At 51.4% G+C, this 26,458-nt stretch overlaps 2 protein-coding genes across 4 annotated transcripts in view; one reads left to right on the top strand and one right to left on the bottom strand.

Annotated features, from left to right (window-relative positions):
- The first annotated feature begins 18,915 nt into the window (after nucleotides 1-18,915).
- On the top strand, nucleotides 18,916-20,854 carry MARVELD3 (MARVEL domain containing 3). 2 transcript variants are annotated; one of them, XM_055000611.1, is made up of 3 exons: nucleotides 18,916-19,150; nucleotides 19,260-19,342; nucleotides 19,860-20,854. In XM_055000611.1, exons 1-3 carry the CDS (start codon nucleotides 19,104-19,106, stop codon nucleotides 20,468-20,470), a joined length of 741 nt encoding a protein of 246 aa, XP_054856586.1. In that variant the 5' UTR covers nucleotides 18,916-19,103; the 3' UTR covers nucleotides 20,471-20,854. The 2 variants fall into 2 exon arrangements, with proteins under 2 accessions (XP_054856586.1, XP_054856585.1); XM_055000610.1 differs by having other exon boundaries at nucleotides 18,921-19,150; nucleotides 19,257-19,342.
- A 3,490-nt stretch (nucleotides 20,855-24,344) lies between these two features.
- Nucleotides 24,345-26,458, bottom strand: part of AP1G1 (adaptor related protein complex 1 subunit gamma 1) — a 33,721-nt gene continuing 31,607 nt past the window's right edge. The window contains exons 22-23 of one of the 2 annotated variants that reach the window (XM_055000210.1): nucleotides 26,097-26,195; nucleotides 24,345-25,427 (exon numbers count right to left, since the gene is read on the bottom strand). In XM_055000210.1, coding sequence (XP_054856185.1) covers nucleotides 25,329-25,427; nucleotides 26,097-26,195 — 198 coding nt within the window. In that variant the 3' untranslated portion in view covers nucleotides 24,345-25,328. Of the gene's footprint in view, nucleotides 25,431-26,096; nucleotides 26,196-26,458 lie in introns of both variants that reach the window. The other variant, XM_055000208.1, reaches the window with a different exon arrangement.

The raw sequence follows: 26,458 nt of genomic DNA, 5'->3' as shown, positions 1-26,458 counted from the left end.
GGGCAAGTTCTGTGCTTGCTCCTTGCCAGACAGGAAGGACACAGTGACTTGCGTTTCCAGACATTACCTTGGAAACAGTCTGCAGCGGGGGAAGGCAGGTCTGACAGGAAGCCTCCTTCCCCCACCTGAAGAAAGCCCCCCTCCTGCTTTGAAGCCAAAGTCAATATTGGGTCATTGCATCACTGATGTTTGATCTGTGACTTCACATTTTCGTTCTCTTGCATGTTCTGTTACGTCCGGCCTCTGCCCTCTTTAGCTCCATGGCCTTGAAGCAACAGAGCGTTCTGCAAACACCAGGGGCAGGGGGGGGCACTTGCCAGAACATGCTGTGATTGATTCAGAGTAAAGGCCCTCGCAGGAACCTGGATGGAGGAAGAGCTACCCTGACCGGCAATGCACAGGCACAGGGGCAGAGAGGAGGACTGAAGGCAGGCCTCACAGGCTCCCCCCTCCCGAGCCATAGGGGTCCAGACATACAGATCCAGCCTGCAGGAGTCCAGCTGGTATTGCCACTCAGTTATGGTTGCCAGCCTCCAGGTAGGCCTGGACTTCTTCCAGAATTCGTGACCCTTGGAGGACAGCAATAAGTTCCCCTGGGGAAAAAGGCAGCTTCAGAGGGTGGACCCCCCTCAAACCTCACTCTTCCCAGTGCACCCCCCCTCCCAATCTTCAGGATTTTTCCCACCAAGAGTTGGCAACCCTCTTTGACTCTTTGGAACAGTACATGGTTTAGAGCTCCCCGGTTCCTGATAGCCTTCTCACTGGGACGAGCCAGAAACGCCCAATAGCTTGACAAAGACATCCCACTGTTGGTGGGTCTATTCCACGGCCACCGCAGGTCCTGTGGAAACCGCCTTGTGATTCCATGTGTTAGAACTCCCAGGGATTTTTAAAAACTTTGCTCTTAGGCCTGCAGGGGCCCAGTGTGGGTCATGACCATGGGAGGGAGAGGAGACTTAAGCCTGCCCCTTTACAGTGTTTCCCTGATCTGAAATTTATTTATTTAAGTCATTTATAGTCCGCCTTTCTCACTGAGACTCGAGGCGGATTACACAGTACGAGATGAGTACAGTCAATATCAAGGACATTTCCACATACAATGCCATAGGGTAAATTAATACGAGTTTACAAAGACATGATATTAGCAAGAATCCAAATCAGACTTGAAGAAATGCTGAAACAGCATAAGCAATTCTAGGACTGACATTAGATAACATAAAGCACAGGTAATATACAGGAGCACATATTTAAAGTAACAGTACATAAGGCAACATAGTGTGAAGTCTGTGGTCAAGGGTCAGACAAACTCCATCAAAAGTGGGGACTACAATGTCCTTCAAGATCTCTGCCTTCCCAACAAGCATCACTTCCATCTTGTCTGGGTTCAATTTCAATTTGTTCATTTTCAGCCATTTCACCACAGCTATCAGGCAGCAATCCAAGATTTCTACTGTATCCTGTGGGAACCTGGATAGCAAGATACAGAGTTGGGTGTCATCTGTATATTGATGATATCCAACTCTATAGCTGCAAATGAGCTCCTAAAGGCTTTATGTAGAGGTTGAATAACATGGGAGATAAGATTACACCCTGCGGAACCCCATTCTGGAGACAGCGGCTCTCCAGCAGCAACCCTTTGAGTCCGTTCCATGAAAAAGATTTCAACCAGTCCAAGGCACATCCTTTGATGCCCATTTATGTCCATAAACACCTCAACAGGATGGTATAGGCTTCTATTTGCCCCCCTGGGGAGACTTGTGCGTGCCCACTAGAACAGGGTCAAAATTCCCTGGAGCCATTCCAAGGCAGGGAAACGGCATGGAGGGAAGGCTTAGGCCCCCAGACTGTATGCACCATGAGCCCTGATCCAAACCGCACACACCTGAGAAATAAGTTCCAATGCTGAACTCCCTGTGCGCATCTAGTCTGGCAGGCCTGCGGCTGACACATAACCAGACTGTCCTGTAAGCATTGACTGGCAGAGAGATCAGTATCCCGGCCTGGGCAAATTTCTGGCCATGAGGCTTGACTCCTGATCCCTCCCTCTTTCTTCCACCACCAGGCACATCAAGGGTCCCCCTACCCCCCCCCCCTGCCAAGGAGCCCCCTGGCTACCATAAGAGACAACTGCAGTGAATGTTCCGGGGTCAGGGCAGGGGAGCTGCCTTGAAGACCTCTCCGGAAGGTCAAGAGGGCTACAACATGGCAGCAAGTTTGCTGGCTGAGGCATGCTGCAATGAACCACGGCATTAACCCTTTCCTAAAAGATCTGCATGGCCATTCTCCTTATGTAATTACTTCCTGATTTCAGTTATAGTCCACCTTTCTCACCGGGTCTCAAAGCGAATTACAAAATATTGTTTAAAATGTGACCAGACAGCATAAGTCATCCAAGGAACAATGCAGTAAGGCTAGGATTGCAGAACTGGGGAACGATGCAAACGCCAAACTGCCTAAGAAGGCCTGACATAACATAATTTAGAAATGGGGTTACAAAACTGGGAAACAATGCGGCAAAATTAAAGTGATGTCAGACTGTGGCATTCCAGTCGGCCAGCTACTGCCCTCCTCCCTTCTGCAAGACGACAGAGTCTCTTGATTTCAAAAGGTTTATTTAGAAAGACAGCATCCAGGCTCTGGGTCCACATTCCAGGACTTTAGACAGTCCTAGCTGATCACAGACTTTGCTGGGAATGAGGTACCTGATGAAAGCAATTACATCTCAACCCTTGGGTTCCCATCCTCCCCCCTCAGAGTTCCCAGTGCTGAGAGTGCGGAGACGAGGAAGCGGGAGCCTCAAGGTAGGAGCTGCAGACATAAGATAAATTTGCATTCTCTCCCACGGGAGGAGCCGTCCAGCTATGCCTTCAAACTGGAGGGAAGGAGAGGCCAACAACTAAGATATTAACATGGCATAACTATTGTTTAGTACTTAAAACATGGTAGATCCGGTATCACATATCTAGATATTGAAAAGGAATGAACTAGACGGCTATACAGTTAAACATAGCAAATTCTAGGCATGAGGTATAAGAAACCACATTGGTTAGGTGAAGAACACTGAATATGAGATTCTGACATTCTGCCCCCCCTTAAGATCTCCTTCCACCTCATCCTCTCCCTGTTCGTTCCGGGGGGGGGGGGGTTGGATAGCTTTCCGTAAAATGTCTTTCCAGTTAGGTAGACCAGAAGATCTCTGGTGTATGTGGTTACAGGTCACAAGGTCTTTCTTGTCCTTTTGCAGTTGTGTAATGTGTAGGATTGCAGATCTCTTGTGGCTTGTTACTTTGTTTGGAAATGATCTTCAGCATTTCATGGTTATCCTGGTGGAGGTGTATTTTGAGTTAAAGTTTTTGTGGAGGCACACTTTGGTTTTAGCTGACAACGCGTTTGGTTCCAGACGGCTGTATCTAGCAGAAATTCCACAGTCTGTCGTTGCCTTGATTATAGCTTTTTGAATTATAGTCCATTGTTTGAACGGTTTATGTAGGTTGTCATTTTGTTTGCTGTGTGGTCATATATGAAAACGAGGCTCATTCTGGTTTATTGTAAAGGTTGTCAGAACAGCATTGGGGGTATAGTTGTCTGAAAGGGGTCGCTTTTGGTCAAAGACTATGGAGTTCCCCCAGGATTGAAGAGGAATTCTTAACGGCCAAACTCATACCCCTTCAGAGATATAGGAAATTGGACACCCATAAAGTGAGTCAGGCGCTTGCATTTTTGACTTCCAGGTTTGCATTTGAATTAAATGTAGAGTCTGTTGAGAATGAAAGTGATTCGTGGGGCGGTTATTGCTACACGACAGAGTACCTCCCCAGAGTACCTCCCCTAAACCAGTCTCTTCTTGCCGGTTGGGATTTCTTTCTTGTGGTTATTCGCTCCCCCTTTTTCCCTACGCTGTTTTTCTTTCAATCTCTCCACCTCCTCTGTCTGATTGGCTTGAGGGTTGCTTGGTTACTCCTCGTGCCCCCTCCTTCCCTTGCCCGAACAGAGAAGTTAATAGTGATTGTCTTCGCTTCCCCTCTTTGGGGCATGTGCAAAGAGTTGGGTTTGCCTGGAGGAAATGAGAGGGGGAAATTAACTCTTGAAAGAACTTTGGTTGGAGGTTGTTTATAATGAAGTTTTTGGTTCGTATACAGAACCCCCTGGGTTTTGAGATTTTGTTTTAATTCACAATTGTAGGATATCTCCTCCAGCTTCATAGTTAGGGCTCTTTTAACCATAAAAATTCTGTGTTTCCACACAATCTGGTTACATTTATTGCTTCCACTTAAAGCTTGCAGGATTTGTACAAAGGCAGTGCCGTCTGACACCCCTGCAAATTCGCAAATTCCATTTGCTAGCTCCCCCCTCCCTTCTTGCTTGAGTGAGTTAGTAAGTGGGGCGCCCCTGTTCCACATAAAGGAGGAAGGAGTAAAAGGCTTACCGCAATCAGTCGAGATCACAAAAAGTCACCCTCGCCCTCGAGTAAGGGAAGTTTGCACGGTTCTAATTGTATGGAAAGCAGTAGTCTCTATGTTAGGTTCCTGTATTTCGGCCAGGTGGCCCTGCCAACTCAAGTTAGCTGTGGGAAATCCTGCTTTCCAAATTGTACCCTTTGCCAGATCTGGATTTTGGGAGACGGGGAAATCGTTGGTAAAGTAATTGATGTTCCTCTCCGGTCTAAGGCCCATTCTCCCCTTATTTCCCTTTACATACAATTTTGTTATTGCTTGGGGAAAATCAGGTGGGGAAATTAAATTTTTTATTAGGATTTTCCTTATGTTCCATATGGATGGGCGTGCATTGGGGCTAGACCTTCGTTCTGCAACAATTTGAGAGTTCAGTTTGGATATGGGGGATATCCCTGGTATAATTACAACAGTCATCAGGCCCCTCACCTTTCCCATTGCGAGTTTCCTTAGAAATTGCTGTTGAAGCTTCACCCGGTTGGATTCCGCTTGTTTTCTGGCAATGAGCTTTTGTTTCACTAGTTGAAAATCCAGCGTTGCCTTTGTTATAGTGGTGTTCAGTTCCTTCTCCGGATGTTTCTCGTTTCGCACCCCATTTCCTCGCTTCCAGCGCAGAGACAGAGGTGATTGAACTGGAAGCGCCGGGGGGGGGGGGAGACCGTGGCGTGTGTTGCTCGGCGTGTGTTGTAGTGCTAACAGTTTATACTGACCCCCTTCCACATAAAAACTTTGCTTCCATTGAGGTTTTTTAACTCCGTGGTTTTGCATGGCATCCTTAGCCTCCATGAACTTCTCAAAGCTTTCTCCATTAGGGAAGCGTTCCTCCCACTGGAGGAAAGATTGGAATACTTGCATAATCATGAATCCAATTAGAAAGATTTCTATTATGCAGGTCTTTTCATTCGAAGTCTTTTTCAACTTAAAAGAGTTTCTCAGTGTCTCTCCCTTTTCCGCTTGGGTCGGGGCTGGAGGCTCTCGGCGGCATTAGAAGTTTCCCTTTCACCAGCGCTGGCCCCAGTTGTTGCTGCTGCTTTACGTGCGCCTTGCCAGATGGGCGCTGCGTGGAGCCTTTTGCCCACGTTTGCGGTCTCGTAGGGCTGGGAGGTCTGTCTTCTCCAAACGCTGGTTGAGACACGGGTGGCAATAGCGCCAGTATCAGGGTGCACGGAGGTTGCAAGACAGGCACTTCTCCGAGCTGGCTCTGTGTTCCAGCCTCGACTTGTTGTGTTCCCGGTACGGGCTGTGTTCGGGGCTGCCGTGGCCACAGTTGCGGTTGTAACTGACTATTAGATGCTTTCCTTGTTGGTTGTTGCATGGGCATTCTCACCTGGTTGTGCGTTTCCACCTTCGGCAGGCCTGGCAACTGGTGTTCTACCTCTCGGCCCAGGACGTAACGACAGTGATCCGTGCAACGGTCAGGCTCCCAGTAGAATTCCAGATCCAGTTCAAGGTGTTGGTTTTGACCTATAAAGCCCTAAACGGACTGGGACCAGCATACCTAAGGGACCATCTCTCCCCGTATGTGCCTCAAAGAGCACTTTGTTCATCAGGAAAACATCTACTGGTGGTCCCTGGCCCTGGGGAGGCTCAGCTGGCCTATACCAGGGCCAGGGCCTTTTCGGTCCTGGCCCCAACCTGATAGAACTCTCTGTCTGAGGACACTTGGGCCTGTCAGGATCTTGTATCATTTAGGTGGGCCTGTAAGACGGAGATGTTCCACCAGGCATATGGTGGAGGCTAATTTTTAGCCCATCATTGCCGAGCCTTCCACCGGTCTCCCTCTGCAAGGGGTATGGAGAGTCCACTCCCTCTGGTTGCCCCAAAAGGGGCACAGTATTTTATCTGTTTTTATAATTGATTTTAAGCTGTATTTTAATCAATGTTGTACCTCACCCTGAGCCCGCTAGTGGGGAGGGCGGGTTAAAAAAATAAATAAATAAATAGAGATAAAAACCTACAGTCATGAGCATCAAAGGCCAGCTAGCAAAACTAGAAGTCTCTCCTCCCCGACCTGTTCCTTCTGTGCTGCCTGCGCCCTGGGCGGGTGTGTTCACGGGCCAGGGGTAAGCTGCTGCTGCTCCGGGAGGGCAGGCGCCCTGCCAAACCAGTGCTGCACGGGGTCTCTTGCTCTGGTTTGCGTCCCAAATGAGCCAAGAGGTCTCTCCTCCCCCTGTACTGGTTGTATTATGGGTGCCAGTTGAGCAACTTGCTCCTCTTCTCTTGAACTCAGCGATGGCTGTTGAGAAGGTATCTGTAGAAACGAATGAGGCCTCTCTTTTCCCCCAGGACGTGGTATCAACTGAGGGGTAGGCGTCTCCCCATGCTGGTGCACAATTGGGGCCTTAGCCCCGGCTCGTTCTCTCGGCTTTGGCTGCTCCCTAGGCGGCGGCAGCTGCGACTGTTGGGCCGGTACTTTCCTCCGTGGCTGCTGCACTGGTGCTCCTATCTGGGCTTGTGCCTTTACCACCTCTTCGCCTGGTGATTTTTGTAGCAGGGATATCAGCTGAAGGATTTGCCCCTCTCCTCCCAGAGAGGTTGGCGGTGGTTGCGGTTGCACGGTAAGCACCTCCGAAGCTTGGTTTAGAAGTTGAAGCTCATGCCACTCCTCGCAGGGCTGGTCCTGCGTTGGGGCTTCACCCCCAGTTCCCGCTCTCAGTTCTGGTGACTCGCTGGGCGCCGGTGGTTGCAGCCCATGGATTGGTTGTGGCCATGGCTGCTGGACGGATGCTGTCCCCGGCAGCCACTGCGATCCTGATGAACTGAAAAGTCCCTCTCGCTCGGATGCCTTTTGCCTCATGAGTGGTGCACCTACATTTGGCTGGTGGGCCTGCTCTTTTTTATCGGGTACAGGCGCCTCCAAATGAGGCTCTGCTTCACTCCCTTGTCCAGACTCCTTGTCTTGCGCAGGATTCACTCCTCCATCCATTCCAGCGATGTCGTTGGATTCAGGGCCAGGTTGGACTGGGTTCGTAAGCTCCCTCCCCTTCGTACCGATATTAGACAGATCAATCAAGTCTTGCTTGGTATCCATCTTCTCCAGAGGAAGAGGATGCTCCTCTTCTTCTGAACCTAGAGGCGGCTGTGGGGAAGGTGGTGGAAATGCTCGGTGTGTAACATTCTGGCCTGAGGTTTGTTGGATCCCAGGCTGCGCCAGGGTATCCCGCAGGACTGGATTGGATGGGAATGTGGTTTTCCCATCTATTTGCCCCGCTTCTGCAGCTGTCCGTGTGGTTTAGTACTTAAAACACGGTAGATCCGGTATCACATATCTAGATATTGGAAAGGAATGAACTAGACGGCTATACAGTTAAACATAGCAAATTCTAGGCATGAGGTATAAGAAAGACACCACATTGGTTAGGTGAAGAACTCTGAATATGAGATTCTGACATTTCCATTGACGAACCGACCGTGAGATGGACGGTCGGTTTGTCAATGGAAGAAGGACCTAGCATCATTTGGGAGCTACCCAAACAATCCCGAACGCCGATTGAGGCACGGGCTAGTAACCAACCTGTCAGAACTGTGGCTAGATAATGTCCTTACTCCAGACTACCTTCTGCAATCAGACAACAGTCCATTGTTTCCAAAAGGCTTTTACTGGAAAAATAGTTCATTATAGTCCACTAGCCTGAATGCAATATTCAGGATGGTACATATGCATTGTTACCAATGACTGGCAAAGCATGAGGTACAAAGTAACAGATCACAGTAGGCCCAACCTCCCCCCATAGTTCTCAAAACAACCCCTTTGAAGTCAGGATAGCGAAAGTTCCCAAGGCTGGTTCTTGGTGGAACGTCGGTAGCCAAAACAATCCTCTTCTGTGAGATAGCTGCCTGGGAACCTTGGCACCTGTGAAGAGAGCACTTAAACACTGAAAGGATTAAAGATGGAGTCGGTTAAGCGAAGCAGTACAATACAGCATTCTGAACCTGACACAACCATGGTTTATGTGGAATAAAGAATCCGATCAACTGGAAGAATGGGACCCCAGGGGTGCCGAGAATACCCAGGATTGGGAGACCACTCGGCATGACTTAATGAGCTGGGACTATGCCAAAGTGGCTATGTGGATGGGGCAGCGGGGATCAACCGATCAAAGCTGGCAGCAACTACAGGGCCGAACTCAAGCTGTAGATGCGGGAATTTCAGCAGTAATGGGACTAGCTAAAGGAATCCTCACTGGAATATTGGAGGAAGGTGAGATGGCAGGTGCTACCGGAATGGGTGCGATTTGACCCTGGTCCCATACTCTGAGGACTATGTGGATACAGTAAAATTCCTGAGTGAAATGCCCCAGGAAATGCCATATGAGGATGTCGATACCTCGGTGCCAATTCATGTCCAGAGACTGGAGGATAGGATCAATACGATGGAGGAGAGCCTGGCCCATGCAGTTCATCTGCTATCGGTGCTAGTTATGGAAAGGAGAGTTGAGGGGCTGCAGCAAGTGGCTGGGGAGCGTCCTGGAGCTTCGGTGAGCCAAGGGGTAGCAGCCCTACAGTAGTTAATGCAACAACAATCGGTGCCCGTCCAGAGGAATCCCCCAGTCCTAATGCCAGCACAGGGTCAGGTCCCCCCACGATCATAGAACTACCGATAGCGCCGGAGGATGATCAGCAATGGCCAGCGACGCCACCGCCCGACCCTCCACCAGACATATTGCCAGATGATCTCCTGCAGGGGCCCCCTCCACCTCCTCAAGACGATAATTGTCACCCAGCAGGACCCCCGGGAGACAGGGGTCAAGAGAGACCTCGGGAACAGCCTCGACCGTTGCTTCAACCACGAGAGCAGCCTCCTCCCTTACCACCTCAACCACAAGAGCAACCTCCGAGACTCCCGCCGCCGCAAGAGCAACCGCCTCGTCATCCCCCTCCAAGAGGTCTGGCACTGCAACCATTCCGACCTCAGCAAGTACCTCCGGGCCCGCTACGTCCTCCCCAGCTGAGACCTCAACGAATACCGCCCGCACAACCTATCCCGAGGCAACAGGACCCACAGCCCAGACCAAGGCCAGTGCCCTTACAGTATTACCCTCTACCAGCACCAGCCCCAGTCGCTCGACAACAGGAGTTACCAATGGGGTGGGTGAAGTTGGAAGCTATGTTCGACGGAGATCCTTCAAAGCTAGGATTCTTCTTAGTACAAGCTCTACAGTTTTTCAACCATTGGGGACATTTGTTCAAGGACGAAGCCAGTCAAATCAAACACCTGGGATCCCGATTGCAAGGAAAAGTGGCGGAATGGTATGTAACTTTATATGAATTGGGCCCCCCGGAATTAGACACCTTGCAAGGCTTGGTGGCAGCTCTCAGAGCGCAATATGAGGACCCGTTAGAAGAAGATAGAGCCCGAATGGAATTGCAAACCATATAAGGCAAGGCAATCTGTCTGCCAGAGACTATGTTACCAAATTCCGGCAATTAACGGCTAAATGCCCTAGATGTGAAGAATCAACAAAAATAATTCTGTTTAAACAAGGCATGAATCCTAAATTGCTGGATCGGGCACTCATGCAAGACAATCCCCCGACCTTATTGGGTTGGATACAATTGGCCTGTGAGGTGCAAAACCGTATGCAGGAAGTACGTCTTGTAAAGCAACAGCAGGCAACAGGGCACCGAAGAACGTCAGTGATTGTTCGAGGGGGAAGAGGAGCAGGATCCGCAGATAGAGGAGCGAGAGAAGCTAGATGACGACAAGGGTTGTGCTTACATTGTGGCCAAAGCGGCCATTACGCAGCACAATGTCCACTCAGGCCTGTGCAATGAGCTCCACTCCCGCCAGTACGTACAACCTCTGCCGTCCTTCCCCCACTGTACCGCCCAACGCCCGCTCCCCGAACTACTACAGGACGTGGCGCAGCCTGCAGAAACCCTCTAGAGAAAGGGTTGGAATTAGAAGAAGTCATGGACTTAGACTCAACAGCTTTAATTGGAGAGGAAGAACCAGAGAGCCCGAATTCGGGAAACGAGATGGATCTGTTGTAAACGGACCCAAACGGCAGATCAAAAACCCATCCATTCCAATGGTGGAAAGACCAAGAGGGTCCATTTTATTCATGCCAGTTACCTTAGTCAATCCAGATCGAAAAACACATATTCGTGTACAAGCACTCATTGATTCCGGATGCTCCAGAGATATCATTGCACCCGCTCTAGTCAATGGACTAGCGCTTCCAGTGAAAGAACTAGAAATACCTGTCATTTTTTAACAAATGGATGGCTCCAACATGAACCCAGTAACCACCGAAACTAAACCTGTAATCACTGGACTGGGACAACATTGGGAGATGAGATCGTTTGTAATCAGCCCCACCGCCAAATACCCTTTAATCCTGGGCAGCCGATGGTTGTGGGATCGCAACCCAGACATTGACTGGCCGGTCGGGAGCATCACATTTCGGCAAGACGGCTGCAAAAGCCACCGATGGAACCAAAATTGGGGTACCAATCCTACCCGGATGGAGGAAGCCCTGTTAACCAAAGAAGAAATCAACCAAATACCAAAGGAATATCGAGCCTTTTTGCAAGCATTCACCGAAGAAGAGGCAAATGCCTTACCTCCCCATAGGAGGACAGATTGTGCAGTAGAAATCCTCCCAGGAGCCACTCTACCCAAAGGGAGATTATATCCAATGAGTCCCCTAGAAAGGGAGGAACTACGCAAATTTATTGATACCAACTTGGAAAGAGGATTTATCAGGCCAGCTAACAGTCTTCACGCAGCACCTGTACTTTTTGTGAAGAAGAAAGATGGAGGACTAAGACTGTGTACTGATTTTAGAGGCCTCAATGCTGTTTCTTCCACAAATGCATACCCAATTCCTCTCATCAGAGATATTCTCAACGTCGTGGCCCAAGGTAAGATCTTTACAAAATTGGACTTAAAAGATGATTACTTCCACGTTCGTATAAAACAAGGGGATGAGTGGAAAACTGCGTTCAATACGCCCCTCGGGCAGTATGAATACTTAGTCATGCCATTTGGCCTGTCTGGAGCACCTTCGGTTTTCATGTCCATGATCAATGAAGTTTTACATGATTTCTTATATAAAGGGCTGGTCGTTTATCTAGACGATGTGTTAATTTATTCAGAAACTGAAGAGGAACATGTGAAATTAGTACAACAAGTATTAACCACCCTCATGTACAATAAATTACCCATCAAATTATCCAAATGTGAATTTCACAAAACAGAACTGAATTATTTAGGATACTGCATCTCCAAGGAAGGGTTAAAAATGGATCCAGCCAAAATTCGAGCTGTACAAGACTGGCAACCCCCCACTACCCATAAGGAACTGCAATCTTTCCTGGGGTTTGCCAATTTCTATTGAGAATTCATAGAAAACTTTGCCCAGATAACCCTCCCCCTCACAGAGTTGCTAAAAACAAAGAATAAAGGGGAACAAGCTAAGAAACCCACATCCAAATTAATGTGGACTCCAGAATGCCAAATTGCTTTCAATCTTTTAAAGCAGCAATTTGTGTCGGAACCAGTATTGCAACATCCCGATGAAAATCGCCCATTCATTGTGCAGGTAGACGCCAGCGATACAGCAATAGGTGGAGTCCTCCTGCAAAACGGAGAGGACAATGGCCTTAAGCCTTGTGCCTACCTTCCACGCAAATTCTCAGAATCGGAGCAAAATTGGAATGTCTGGGAAAAGGAAGCGTTTGCAGTCAAAGCAGCGCTTTCCTCTTGGAGGCATTGGCTAGAAGGGGCACGTCATCCTTTCGAAGTGTGGACAGATCACAAAAATTTAGAAGCGTTGCATAGCCCCAGAAGGTTAAACGCTAAGCAATTAAGATGGGCCGAATTCTTCTCCAAATTCAATTTCACCTTAAAGTTTTTGCACAGGAAAACAAACTTTTTAGCTGATGCTCTGTCGCGCATGCCCCAACTAAAAAGCAAGTGGGAGGAGACAATAGACACTGTATTTTCGCCAACACAACTCAGAGGCGTGGTCACAATGCGCAGCCCTGCGGCGCAGCATACTCAGGCGGAACAGGGGTGGAGACAGAAACTGAAAAGCGAAGTGGAAAAGGAGGGGGAGAATATACCCAAAGAAAAGCTATCCCAATCTGAGCAAGGGGAATGGCTATGGAACGATCGTTTTTATGTACCAGTTAGCCTGAGAAAAGAGGTATTACAGTGTTGCCATGATGCTCCGACTGCTGGCCACTATGGTTATTTAAAAACACTTCATTTGATACAAAGACAGTTTTGGTGGCCAGGTCTACGCAAGGACGTTTCTCAGTATGCTGCTTCCTGCCCAACTTGTCTAAGCGCCAAAACTAGAAAAGGAAAGCCTCCAGGACTCTTACAACCCCTTGAAACCCCAAGCAGACCTTGGGAAATCATTTCAATGGACTTTATCACTGACCTTCCTCCCTCCAAAAACCATACATGCATACTAGTCGTAGTGGATTTATTCTCAAAACAAGCTCATTTCATCCCTTGTACCACAGTGCCTTCTGCAAAGAAATTAGCAGACATTTTCATGAAGCATATTGTAAAATTACACTCTTTTCCATCAAAGGTGATTTCTGACCGCGGTGGACAGTTCGTTGCCAACTTCTGGCGGGAGCTTCTACAGCTTATGGGAGTAGAACAAGGTCTTGGCTCTGCCCACCATCCGCAAACCGACGGACAATTGGAAAAAACTAATCAAATATTAGAACAGTTCCTCCGCTGCTATATCAATTTCCAGCAAGATAACTGGGCCGATCTTTTGCCTCTAGCAGAATTTTCCTACAACAACAGTGTACATGCTTCCACGGGAGAAACACCCTTTAAAGTAGTGTATGGTTATGACTTTAAGCCATTCCCGTTTGACGCTCTCCCCCCTCAAACAGCGTCCAAAGATGTAACAGAGTGGGGGGGGGGACGCCGCACAACAATGGACTCTGATTCAATCAAATCTGGAAAAAGCCAAACAGGATTATAAGAAATACGCAGATCGCCATCGTGTGGCCAGATGGGAATTACATCCAGGAGATCTTGTGTACCTTTCCACCAAGAATTTAAGAGTTGCTCAAACCAGTCGTAAACTAGCTCTCAAATTTCTGGGACCTTTTCCTGGTCGTAAGGTAATTAATAAAGTGACTGTAGCACTAGATTTACCAAAGAACTTGCGTCAAGTCCACCCGACATTCCATATTAGTTTATTAAAAAAGGTTCCCCCTCCAAATCAATGGCGTTCCACTACTCCACCAATTCCTACTTTAATTGATGACCAGATTCATTATGAAGTTGAAGAGATTCTAGATTCCAAAATCCGACACAACAAGTTGTTTTACCTTATCAAATGGAAGGACTTTGAACCTGGACATAATGAATGGGTAGAATCTATCCATATTCGTGCCCCCAGATTACTGAAAGCTTTCCACACTCAATATCCTCATAAACCTGGGGGAGGAGCATCTTAGACGGGGCAGAATGTCAGGTTTGGATTGTGTTTAAGCCAAAGAGACTCCATGTTAACCTTGTCAGTGTATCAAGTGTGCTTTTTGCAGGAGGGAAGACTACTGCTGGAAGCCTTACAGAGAGAGAGGATTGTTATGTCTACATGTGTCCATCTTCCTACCGCCCTTGAACAACTTTCCTTTTCTCACCCTTGGGCCATTTGTTTTGAGAACTGTGGGGGAGGATGGGGCCTGAGGGGAACTGCTTCTGTACCTAATCCTTTGCTTGGCATTTGTAACAATTTCATAGTTCAGCTAAGATCCGTGTATCTTGGAATGTGTACTCTAATGGTTGACTATCTTCAGTAAAGCCTTTTGAAATCAATGGACTTTTGTCTCATTGTAAGAGGTGGGCTGAGTTGCAACTTTTAGCAAGCCACAGTCTGACAATGCATGCGATGGATGCTGTCGTACACTAGAGTCCCCTTCTCTTGCAGAAGCAACCTGCTGAGCTGCTGCATTTTATCACAGTTCTAATTCACACTTGGAAAAATGCTACCCTGAGTATTTCTGCTGTGCACATTCTGCGACAGGATGAAAGTGAAGAGGTCCTCCTGACCTCCTGGAAGGCTGTGCCACAAGGCGGGAGCCACCACACAGAAGGTGCACCAATGAGCGGTTGCCGATTTTACCCATTTGGAAAGTGGTGCCTTCAGGAGGCTCCGCTCCGCTGAATGAATCTTGTCAGGGAGGGCATAGCAGGAATAGTATGTGGGCCCAAGGCTATTAAGGAAGGACCACGTATGCGGTAACCAGAGCCCTGACTTGAACTTGGCAACAGATCAGTAACCCAAGACAGTGCCTTTAGAATGGGTGTGAAATGCATGTTTCACCTGGTGCCCACTGGTAACCGGGCTGCAGTGTTCTATACCAACTGCAGTCTGTGGGAAGACCCATGGAGAGTGAGGTAACTGTTGCTGGATCCACATGGCCAGATCAGCCAAGTCAAAGTAGGCAGCCATCTTCCTAGCTAAATGAAGATGGAAGAGAGCATTTATTACCTGTGCATTAACTTGTTTATCCAGCAATAATATTGGATTTATTTTCAGGTGCTTTCAAAGTGCCTGTCCCATCCTATAAAGTCCTAAACTGAGAGTCGGAATGGATGCTTGTTCTTCTCGCAGGAACCTTCCCGTTCACTGAGACCCTTGTCTGGGTCCCTCCACCAACTGATGCAAAGTGAGGACAGGCATCCTAGCAGCTTTTAGCAATGCAGACTGCAGGAAACCTCCCACATCCAGAGGGATCTGACGAAGAGAGCTGTGGCTCTCGAAAGCTTATGCTACAGTAAAGCTGGTTAGTCTTAAAGGTGCTACTGGGCTCTTTTCTATTTTGCTACTACAGACTAACACGGCTAACTCTTCTGGATCCAGAGGGAGTATACCTCTGGATCCCAGTGTTAGGAGGTGGCAACAGGAGAAGGCCTTTGCCTCTGGCCTGTGTCTTGGGCTTTCCAGGGCAACCAGTTAACCATATTGTGAGATGACGTGCAGGAATAGATGGGCCACCAGTTTGATCCAGCAAGGCATCTTGTGGTCAGCCTCCACTGTGAAGTAACCCTGGTGCCTCCAGACTGTCATTCAGGTGCCAGGTAAAGAACCCACCAGGGGCACACTCTGATCCAGAAGCAGGCAGACAGAGAGGGATCAGACACTCAACTAGATGCTACGCTGCTGCCAAGACGTTCCCCCAGCCTCCTTCTCTCTAATCATTTTTCTGCAATGGCCTCAAAATTTCTGAAAGCATCAACATTGAGTCATTTTAAGTCCTGTTGTTTCCCCTTTAAGCTGTTAAATGTAGCATAGGGAGGCTACCTGCCCTTAGGAAAACCAAGTGGAGACTGGAGAGTTAAAAAATGGCCTTTTCTATACTTCCAGAGCTCTGTCATCTTCATCACATCTGTTTGGGTTCTTACCTGCAAAGTTTATTCCAAAATATGGACAGTGGCGACCCCTTTAGCACAATCAGGAGCCCAGGATTTGTTTTCCTAAACATCAGTCCTTGGAAGAGAAATCAAGTGATGGAAGGCAATACTCCTGACTGTCCATTTATTTCTGGGCACGATTCAAATGCTGGTTGTTACCTTTAAAGGTTGGGGCCGGAGGACTTGAAGACCAGCCTCCTCCCAGTCCCTGTTCTCTCTCTCTCTCTCTCTCTCTCTCTCTCTGTGTGTGTGTGTGTGTGTGGAGCCAGCTAATTCTCACTATGCCCCTCTTCCTGGCCCACCCAGTTCCATGCCAGTGCAGGGATTTGCACTGGTGACCTGCCAGCAGGCCAGGTCAACATGTCTCACGAGATGTGCTGACATAGCAGCTACTCAGCTCCCTGAGTACTTTCATTTCCCTCCACCCCTCCCAGGACTGGACTGCCAGATAACATTTGTTCATTGTCTCAGCTCGTTCTTTGTTCACTTTTGGAAAATCACAGCTGGACATGTGACTTCCAAGCCACCAACATCATCCAAAGAGAGAGCATTGTTTTCCAACATGAGTTCTTAGGAGTCCCAGCAGAGGATTAAGGTGAATTCCTCTAGCTGAGATTCAAAGCCCACCTTCCCAAACTCCAGACAGGCTGTGATAAGTGGAGAAAGATGGAAAAGTCCCATTTTGCAAAGCACTTTCTTCCTGGGCAGCCTGCAGGGGATACTCAGGAGTGCAAGACCTTCTCTCGTCTGTGGCCGGGCGGGCCGGCAATGGTGCCTTTTTTCCTGTTGCCAAGATTTGGCTCACCCCGACTGCAAGGCCCCAGAAGCTCAGGCATAAGATTGGAAGTGGGTGGCAGAAGCCTCTGGCAGAACAGGGTTATTGTAGCCAGAGAGGCAGATGGCGTCAAGACAGCCACATGCTAGGGACAGGCTCTGCATCAAAGAATGGTACAGCCACACAGTATGTGGATAGCACTGGTGGCCCTGGCACTGCGTTTGTGAGAGTCCGTGTGGTGTAGTGGTCCAAATGCTGGAATACAATCTGGGGGCCCAGGTTCAAATCTCGCACCGCCATCAGTCTTGCTTGGGCCAGTCGGCTCTCTTAGCCTAACCTACCACAGAGAATTGTTGTGATGCTTCAGTGTAATATCTGAGCTGTTGTTTCCATCTCAGTTGTTTCAGTTTCAGTGAGAAAGGTAGACTATAAATATAAGTAAGTAAGGCTTCAAATATTTATAGCCTGTCTTTCTTCATGGCTCAAGGTGGAAATGAGCCACAAAGGGGTTGGACTAGATGACCCTAGAGAACCCTTCCAACCCTATGATTCTATGAAGAGGGAGAGCTATGCATGCCACTCTGTACGAGTTCTTGGAGAAACTGTGGGATATACACATACTAGGTAGATTGGGGTGAGCATAAAATACAGTTGGGGGCATGGCAGGATCAGGCTGAGAGTTTGTTATCCAGGGACAGGCACTTGTGCCCTTGTGCGACTGTTTTGTAAATGAGCTTCTCCAGTGAAGCACGGTGCGGATTGCAAGTGAAGCTACAATAAGCTGTAATGTGTGTGTGTGTAGAAGCTGTAACAATTGCTTCTACACACATCAGTGCATGCTGTGAGGAACGGAGTCATTTTACTTTGATGGGTTAATGGGCAGTCATAAAATGCAGGACACAGAGCTCAGAAACGACTGATTCCTGGGAAAAAATATTCACAAGCCAATAGGGCAGCAATGTAGAATCCTGAAGCTGTTCTCTTCCCCCCCCCCCAAACATTCAGGTATTCAGTTTCTGCTCTTTCCATTGCTGCGCTGCTCCCACCGGTCGCTCCTCCAAGGCACGGATCCAGCCCTCTCCTGAATAGCATCAATATAAGGTTGTACAATCAGGTGCTCCCGGACTAGCCTGTTCTCATGGGGAGGGCGAGGATGCACAAGCCCCACTCCTTCAAGTTGCAAACACACTGTAAGCCAGCACCTAGAGAGAAAATCCATGATTGCCCCCTCCTGTCTCAGGCCCTCACCCTGCCTGCACACCCTAGATATAGCTCAGACCCCTGCCCTGCTTACAGGTTCAGCTACAACTCAGGCTATATTATATATGTGTGTGTGCAGGGGGTTTAGATAATGTAACCATTTGCTTGCCTTTTCTTACCTACAGATTATAAAGAAATCTATACATAGCTGTTTTCTGTCTCACTGAAACAGGAAAAGTACGTGGGTTTTTGCAAGATAAGTATAGCTGCACTCAGCCATAGAAAATAGGAAGTAGCAGATACTTGTGCTCAGCCATAGAAACTAGGAAGAAAGGTAACAGACGCACCAAGGGCTATGACCTTTGCGGTTAGACTTGCAGACATGTGCGTGTGTACTAATGTGTGACAAACTATGTATGGTATAAAACAAGTATGAGTAGGGGTTTCGCCATCAGAGTAACGGGAGATGTAAACTAAGGCAGAGTTTTAGGTGAAAACCGGAAAGGTGTAACTCCCAGGTACCTCAGCAAATGGGGAAAGGGAGAGGGATAGGCTAGGAGGCTTAGAACCTGTCAATTATCAGTGATGATTTGCAGTCTATAAAAATGCCTGCTCAGGAAGCTTTGGGGTTCCTCTTCGGCACCCACAGGCCTGTGTACCACTTCCCCCCCCCCTCAATAAAAAGTGCCTTGTACCCCTCACAGCCTCCATCTCTCTCCCTGTGGTTAGAAGCAGGGAGGGCCTGGCCCAGCTGCCTACGGGCGACAACACAAGAGGTCCGTTAAATGGTTCGGGAACCGTGTGCAATAAAGCGTACAGTTCTAGGAACAAATAGACCTGTGTGTGTGTGGGGGGGGGGGGAATTGTGGGGCGCGTTTGCACGTCCTTCCGCTCCTTTAATTCAAGCAATGGCTTCCAAGGGCTTCGATGGTGTGTGTGCCGCCTCCCCAGAGCGCCAGCTGGGCCCGCACGATGCGCAACACGGCAGAGCAGACGGAGGCACCCGAGGCCTCGGAAGACGATCCAGGGCTGTTTGGATCAGCACGCAGTCCCGCGGGGGGGGGGGGGCTGGAGCGCTCCCAGAATTGCGACCGGCTTCCCGAGGGGCGCAGCGGTTCTAAGGTCAGGCTGAAGCGCCGCAGGGCGCGACGCGCCTGGGACTGCGCCGCCGCCCTCCCCGCCCACGCCAAGCCCGGCCCAGCGGCAGGTGCGGCCCGCGGCCCAGGACGGCGAGAGGCCCAGCCCGCCCCGCGCCCCTTCCCTTCCGCGGCGCGCCGGCATGGCAGAGGGCGGGCAGGCGCGGAGCTGGGCCCGCGAGGCCGGCAGGTGAGTGGCCGGGCCGGGCCGGGCCGGGCGGGCGGCGGGCGGCGGGCGGCGGTGACCGGAGCGCGGCCTTCGTCTGACCGGCGCCGCCGCCTGTGCTTCTTTGCAGCAGGGCCGCCCCTTCGGACGCGCCACCGGCGCCGCGCGCGGGACTGCTGGACGGGCCGCGCTGCCGCTACCTGTGCTCCGCCAGAGGTGAGGGGAGGGCGCGGGCGGGACGGGTTAGGCGGGCGCGCTGAGGCCTCCGCGGCCTGCCCCGCGCCTGGCCGCTGCCTTGGGCGGGGCGCTGGGGTGCGGCGCCAGCCCCGTGGCAACCCCGGCGCTCCGAGCCCGCAGCGCCTGCCACCGCCCCGGGCCAGGAAGAGCCGGTCCGCCGCGGGGACAGGCGGCCCGCTCTCCGCGAGGCCTTGGCGGACGGGGACGGGGACGGGTTGGCCTGCCAGCTTCGCGGCGAGCAGCGGGCCTTGGCTCCGGGGATACCCAGAGGACGGGCCCGGGAGAGGCCGGGGCCCGGGGCGAGCCAGGCGAAGCCCGCCCTCGCCGCGCTCCGGCCGGCGCTGCAGGCGCACAAGCGAAGGCAGGCGGTGGGCGAGCCGACGGCAAGGGCCCTCGCCGGCGAAGGTGGCCCCCCGACGCTTGCCGGCCGGCCGGCGCGCCCCGGCCAGGAGCCCCTGCCGGGCGCCCGCCTCACTGGCCCTTGCTCGCCTCCTAGGCTGCTGCCGCCTGCTCCAGGGCCTGCTCTGCGTGCTGCTGGTGGCCTGCAGCTCCGTCTCCTACGGCTCGCCGGGCGGCTACACGGGCCTCTTCAGCTTGGGCAGCCAGCACTACTACCACTACGGAGGCGCCTACAGCGGCCTCAGCGGGGCTGACGGGGAGACGGCGCAGCGGCTGGACGCCCAGTTCCACCGGCTGCAGCGGCCGCCGGCCCAGGCCGCCATGGCCGTCGGAGGGGCGCTGCTGGCCCTGGCCTGCCTGGCCCTGGCGGCCGGGCTCCTGCGGCTGCCCTGGCGCTGCCCCGCCTGGCTGCTGGCCGAGGCCTGCCTGGACGCCGTCGCCGCCCTCGGCCTCCTGCCGGGCTTGTACTTCTACTACGACCGCCTGGGCAGCGCCTACGCCTCGCCGGTGTGCCAAGAGCGGGAGCGCCTGTACCGGAGCAAAGGCTACGCCGGCTTCAGCTGCAGCGTGCACGGGGCGGAGGTGGCGGCGGGGGTCTTTGCGGGGGCCGCGGCCATCGCCTACTCGCTCAGCGCCGCCTTGGCCGTCCGGGCCTTCCGGACCCTGCGCAGACTCCCCGCGAAGCCCGCCGGCCTGGCTCAGCTCTAGCGGGCGCCTCCGGCCGAGCTATGCCTTTGCAGTCGCTGCTCCGCGGGCCGGAGAGAGCCCCCCTCCACTGCGCCCAGCCCGACCGCTCGAGGAAGGATTCCCTGCGCCCGCCAGCCAGGCGCCCTGCGGTGGGAATAGAGGGACTCCCCCCCCCACCCCACCCCCGGCCTTTCTTGGGCCCCTGGGGCTCGCCTGCACACTCCTGGGAGCAGAGAGCCTGGCGGGGAGGCGGACTTGGGACAGGCGGCTCTCTGGGCCGGCCCCCCCCCCCGCCTTCTCTCTGGGATCGGATGTTGTGCAGGTTTTTTTCAGTATTTTATTGTACATCTGGATCAAAAATACAGAAGTTTGTATTATGCTGAACAATAAAACTTCTATCTTGGCCGCTTCCTTGTCCTCCCGTGTTTAAAAAAAACGCCCTTCCAGACAACTTGGCCTCTTTCACCTGTACACAGAGTCGTCAACTCTACAGCTCCTTTCTGCAGCTCCCCTCACCGCTTGCTCATAGGCACGCTACAAATTAGAGGAAGAACAGCAGCCCAAGGCTTGCGATTGTGTACATACACACTTGCGTGTATTATGCAGCTATATCCCCACCGGACGAAACAGCTGCAGTTCTTTTGGGTGGGATAAGAAACTGCCCATAATGTAAGGCTGAAGGCTGGTTTGATGGTCAAAAGATGGGACAGCGAGGTTCCCTCAGAGCATGCACACGCACTGCACCTCACCTTCTGTCCGGTTAAAAGCTGGAAAAAATAATCACCTGACTTAACGGTTTCATATGGTCAACTCCCCAATCCCTTTTTACTATACAGCATAAATTGATCTTTTAAGGTGTTCCTGGGCTTGAATGTTGTGGTCCTACTTTACAGGGTTGCTGTGAAATGGTTTGCACACCCAAGAGTGCTGTAGATATTGTGCATAGCTCCACTACATTCCAAACTCTGTATAACTGGTCCTGCAGAATATATCTGGTTATGACACCATAATGGGGGGCGGGGGGGGACAACCAAAGCTACCCTATAAGCTTAGCAAGTGATCACTCCCTTATCACAGTGGCACAATTGTGTATGAGTCAGAATTGAAGGAAACCTGCTGTGAGCATTTTCTGTGTTTCCCTCCTTTTCAAGGTCAAGAGCTTAGCTCCTCAAAAAAGGAAAAGGGGAAGAGGATGGTAAATTTACCTGGCCAACTCCCACCCAGCTGCATAGGTGACTGAATTGAGCTTCAAGCTCAATGCCTTCCTACCACTGCTTCCACAGAAGGGGGGGGACTTCCACCCTGTCTCTCCTAAAGCTACTTTAGTGGGGGAAAGAGGGCTGGGGAAGGAGTCGGGCATACTGGGACAGAGCATCTAGTTCAGTCTAAGATGGTCAAGTCTGGTGCTTTCCACATGAAGGGCAAAATGATCCAAAAGGCAGCATGGTGCAGTGGTTAGTGTTGATTATCTTAAGAGCTGCTCTGCTGTGGAAGCCTGCTGGGGGACCTTGGGCCAGTCACACACACGGCTTATCTCACAGGGCTGTTCCTGTGACGTGAAAATGGAAGAACAATGCCAGCAAGATAGAAGTACCTAAATAAATCCCAAACTGCTGCATGCAATCAACACCCTCTCCCGGAAAAGCTGCTTTGCAAGGAGGGAATTAAAAACCGGTGAGATTGGGGCGGGGCAGGGATGAGATTTGGGCATTTGGTGCTGTTCATGTGAGAGATTTCCTTCTGCTCGGGACATGTATAGAACAGTCAAGAGGCCAAGCAGATTGAGAGGTGACCAAGTAAAAGTTTCCGTAAGATTATTAAACTTGGGGAGATAAGGCTTTTAACTAGCATAGCTCTGAAAGGTGAAGCCATTCGCCCACTCGTTGCAAAGAAAAAAAATGCTCCTGCTCTGAACAAAAAGAGGCCTGTGGCATTTCAAAAGACCAACACCTGGAGCTGGGAGGAAGTTTTCACGTGCCAGAGCTCACGTGCCAGCTGGTGGACCACTTGCATCTGACGAAGAGAACTGTGATTCTCGAAAGCTTATGCTACAATAAAGTTGGTTAGTCTTAAAGGTGCTACTGGACTCTTTGATTTTGAACTGCCTTGGAGCCTTTGAGCCAGCAAAGCTTAAGAAACTCTGGTCTTCATCAGGCTTCCTGAAGCATACAGATTCCTCCAGAAAAGGAGCTCTGTTGGTCTTTCCCAGCACGCACAGCAGCAGCAGCAGCAGGGGCCCCCTTCCAGAGGGGTAGCAGTGCTTGCCTGTTGCAGCAAACAAAGTGGCGGCTTTGGGCACCTTCTAGATCAACAAGGTTTTATCTGAGCAGAAGCTGCTGTGGGCTGGAGTCCACTTCTGCAGAGGCAGCTACTGGTCCTTCGCCCATGAACATTTATGAAGAAAATGCCGATGGCAGGATCTGAACAGCACTGGAGTTTTAAGGAACGTCGTCTCAGCCTGTACTTTCTGGAGAAACCAGTTAGCCTCTGCGCGAAGTAGGGGGCAGGCCTGATCCAGGACAGCTGCCGTCATGCCGCCGAGAACTCTCCCCCCCCCCCGCCGCTTTATAACCTTGTATGCAAACCACCTGCCTAGTGAGAAACCGTCGCATACATCTGAAGTGGACCGTTGTCTAACAAAGCTGCTCCAACAATAAAGCCTACTTCCCACAGACCACAAGACTCCTTTTTTGTTTATGCCTGGCATATTTAGTTTGTTTCTGTCCCCATCTTTCCTCCCAAATGGGCGCCCAAAGCAGCTCACGTTGCTCTCTCCCCTCCACAACAACGAATCCAAGCGGCAGTGGCTTCTGAGGGCCAAGCCTTCGAGGACACCTGACCTCCCCCCCCCTTTCAGAGGCCTTGAGGTTAAGTGCCATCGACACTTGTGCAACCATTACAGAGATACAAAGTTCCCCCTCCCCCATGCAGTGCAGGGAGTCTCTGCCCAGAGGTGCCACTGACACGGTACGGCAGTTGCATGCCCAAACTGGACCCAGAACAGTGCTAAGCGCCCGTCAGGCTTGGAAGGGGAAAGCCATGGGACGGGTGTGTGGAAACTACAGCCGAAGCATGCCTCCCTTCAGTCTCAAAAGAGGAGGAAGAGCCAGAAGCAGCTCATCTCCTCTGCAACTGAATCCAGGAGGTGCTGGGTGGGGAGGCCGAGAGCTTGAGCTGGGGTCAGTCTGCCAGTCCAGGGCGCTTGCAGTGACAGACCCAGGGGCTGTGGAGGGGCTGCTGCCCTTGCAGCTCCCTCCAGGCCACTTCAGTCTTCCGCAGCTCTGTCTGAATTGTTTTAAATTTAACCAGTTGAAAGATTGTTTTCCCTGTTTTGAGGGCACTGGCCTTGAACCTGTTGAGGCTTTAGAATTCACTGCATGCAAACAAACTTGGGTTCACTGTGTGTGAAGGAAGGCAGCAGAGATAAGGCTTAAATAACACCAGAAGAGTCTGGCTGGATCAGATTGCTGGCCCATCGAGTCCAACACTCTCCTTCACAAAGCAGCCAACCAGCTGTCCATGAGGGCAACGGACAGGACACGGATGGCAGGGCCTTCCCCAACGTGGCCTCCTCGCATGGAGGTTCAGAGATGCTGCCTCTGGGTATGGAGGCTCCCTTTAGTCACCACTGGCGTGCCTGTCTTCCATTAATCTCTCAAAATCCCCCTTTAAAGCCATCTATGCTTGTAGCCACCACTATATCCCTTGGCAGTGAATTCAACGATTTCCTTTGGTCCACCCTCACAGGGTTGTTGTGATACATGCAGGGGGGGGGGATGCCACCCTAAACACCATGAGATACAAATGTGGCTGATCACTGTCTCAGGAAAACACCAGGTTTCGGCCCTGGTCTCCCGCCCAAGGCTTACAAGACCAGCTACTAGAAGCAGGAAGCCTCGTTCAACCGCATGGTCTTTATTTCAGTGCCAATATTACAGATACAACACAAACGTCCCAGGAGAACGAATTCAAATGGAATCCAGGACTTGGACAGGAAATGAAAAGGGCCCAGGGGGAAAGCGGCTTTGCAGTACATCTGGAGAGGAGTCTTCCTGCAGGCAAAGGGTGCCCCTTGCCATCTCTAAGCACCTCACCTAGCAACGAGCATTTCCTTCCCACCCACCTACCACAGCTGACAATCTGGACCAGGCCACAGGAATTCCAGGATGTTTAGTGGGGCACACTGAAGAGCGACTGGCTGGTGCAGTCCATCTTGTCCATCCGGCTGCTTTGGCTGCAGGACCACAACCAGGGCTTGGGGTCAAGCTCACCTCCCAGGACGACTTGTCCAGAACAGCAGACCCCACCAACCCACACTCCCCCTCGCTCAGGCTTAAGCCGCTCCCCCTCCCCATGGGGTGTGCAGTCAAGCGTAGAAAAGGCGCCCAACATCAGGGAACCCCAAAGAAAAAGGATCATCAGCATCCTTGGAATATGTTTCCAACATGAAAGTGCCTGAAGACAGTAACCCAGCTAGCAAGGAACCAAACCAAGGACTGACCCCCCCCCCTCACACACACACACACACACACACACCTGTCCGCCCGCCCCCCACTGAAGAGAAGACCGCTGCTCCCCTGTGGCCAAGACGGGAGAGGAGAGCACACGTGCCGCGACCTGCCCCCTCGCCCCTCTCCGAGCAAAGGGAGCATGGCTTCAGAGGAGGGGCAGCTCAACAGCCCGATGAGGAGAGGGGAGAGAGAGCGAGTGTCTTGAGAGAGGTGCTTCCAGGAGAGCCAAACCAAGTCCTCCTGCTCTGTAGCAGCGGCTCTCATCAGCTCCCCAGGGCACGGTGCACTTAGGGGGGCGGGGGGAATGTCTGGAGTCACAGTGCCCTGCCCAGAGTTCCTTCAGGGTGCGAGGAGGGCCAGGCCAGAGCTCATTGCCAGGACTGAGGAGGGAAGTTGTTGACTTCTGCCAGGTCCTGCATCGCAGCTCCCTTGTGGTTATACGTCAGCTTGATCCGCATGCGGAGCTGCTGCTACAATGAAAAAAGAATAAGGAGAGCTGAGCACTTCCTGCTGAGCGCTCAGAACAGGAAACATTGCTGAGACATGCCCCGGCAGTGGCAGGACAATTGACATTCCCTTCAGCCCGCTGAGCACCCAAGACACCAGGACCCAGTTTGGTGCAGTGGTTAAGAGCAGCAGGACTCTCATCTGGAGAGCCGGGTTTGATTCCCCACTCCTCCACTTGAAGCCAGCTGGGTGACCTTGGGCCAGTCACAGCTCTCTCAGAGCTCTCTCAGCCCCACCCACCTCACAGGGTGATTGTTGTGGGGATAGTAACAGCATACTTTGTAAACCGCTCTGAGTGGGCATTAAGTTGTCCTGAAGGGCGGTATATAAATCAAATGTTGTTATTATTAAGAGGACTGCAGCGCTCAACAGGAACCAATAGACTAGCCATCCGAAAACACCCCTTTCCAACAGCTGGTCAGGGGAGAGAAGATTCTGCTGCTCTCCCCCCACCCCCCACCCCCGCCCACAAGTATGGCTCGGAGCAACAAAGAGTACTGATGAAGGACTTCTAGATCAAAGCACTCTCTCCAGCCAAATGAGGTCAGAACCCTGCTGCCACTGGAGAAGTGTGCAGAGCAGAACAAAACATGCCAAGCTTCTCCTGGAGCAGCAAGTCACTCGCTCACCTTCTGTGGGTTCAAGACTTTGATGACCTGTGTGAGGGTCCCTGTATTAAATGCTGGGATGACGCTGCTGCTGGGAGACAGGAGCTGGAGCTGGAATGTCTGCGCAGGAAGGAGAGAAAAGGGTGACACACCAACCTGCAATCAGTGGAGTCACTTCGGGAGGAAGGGCCCAAGGCTCACATGTGTTTCACCCAGCCCTCTGCCTCAAGCCAACTGGGAGCAATGGGCTCAGGTCTGATTGGAACACTGTCCCCTTTTCCTGTCCCAACTGAACGCCAGATAACACCAAACATTGGGGGGAGAGCTCCATTTTTAGCACGTGGCTTTCTTATAGCACACTCTGCTCCTGGGCCCGCTAAGAG

The sequence above is a fragment of the Eublepharis macularius genome, chromosome 16 (assembly GCF_028583425.1).
Source record: "Eublepharis macularius isolate TG4126 chromosome 16, MPM_Emac_v1.0, whole genome shotgun sequence".
NCBI lineage: Eukaryota > Metazoa > Chordata > Lepidosauria > Squamata > Eublepharidae > Eublepharis > Eublepharis macularius.
This window is presented reverse-complemented; position numbering and strand designations above follow the sequence as displayed.

Coding starts and splice junctions, on each gene's coding strand:
- MARVELD3 (XM_055000610.1), top strand. CDS start 19,104: ATGGCAGAGGGCGGGCAGGCGCGGAGCTGGGCCCGCGAGGCCGGCAG. Junction 19,151..19,256: donor TGGGCCCGCGAGGCCGGCAG/GTGAGTGGCCGG, acceptor GCTTCTTTGCAG/CAGGGCCGCCCCTTCGGACG. Junction 19,343..19,859: donor CTACCTGTGCTCCGCCAGAG/GTGAGGGGAGGG, acceptor CTCGCCTCCTAG/GCTGCTGCCGCCTGCTCCAG.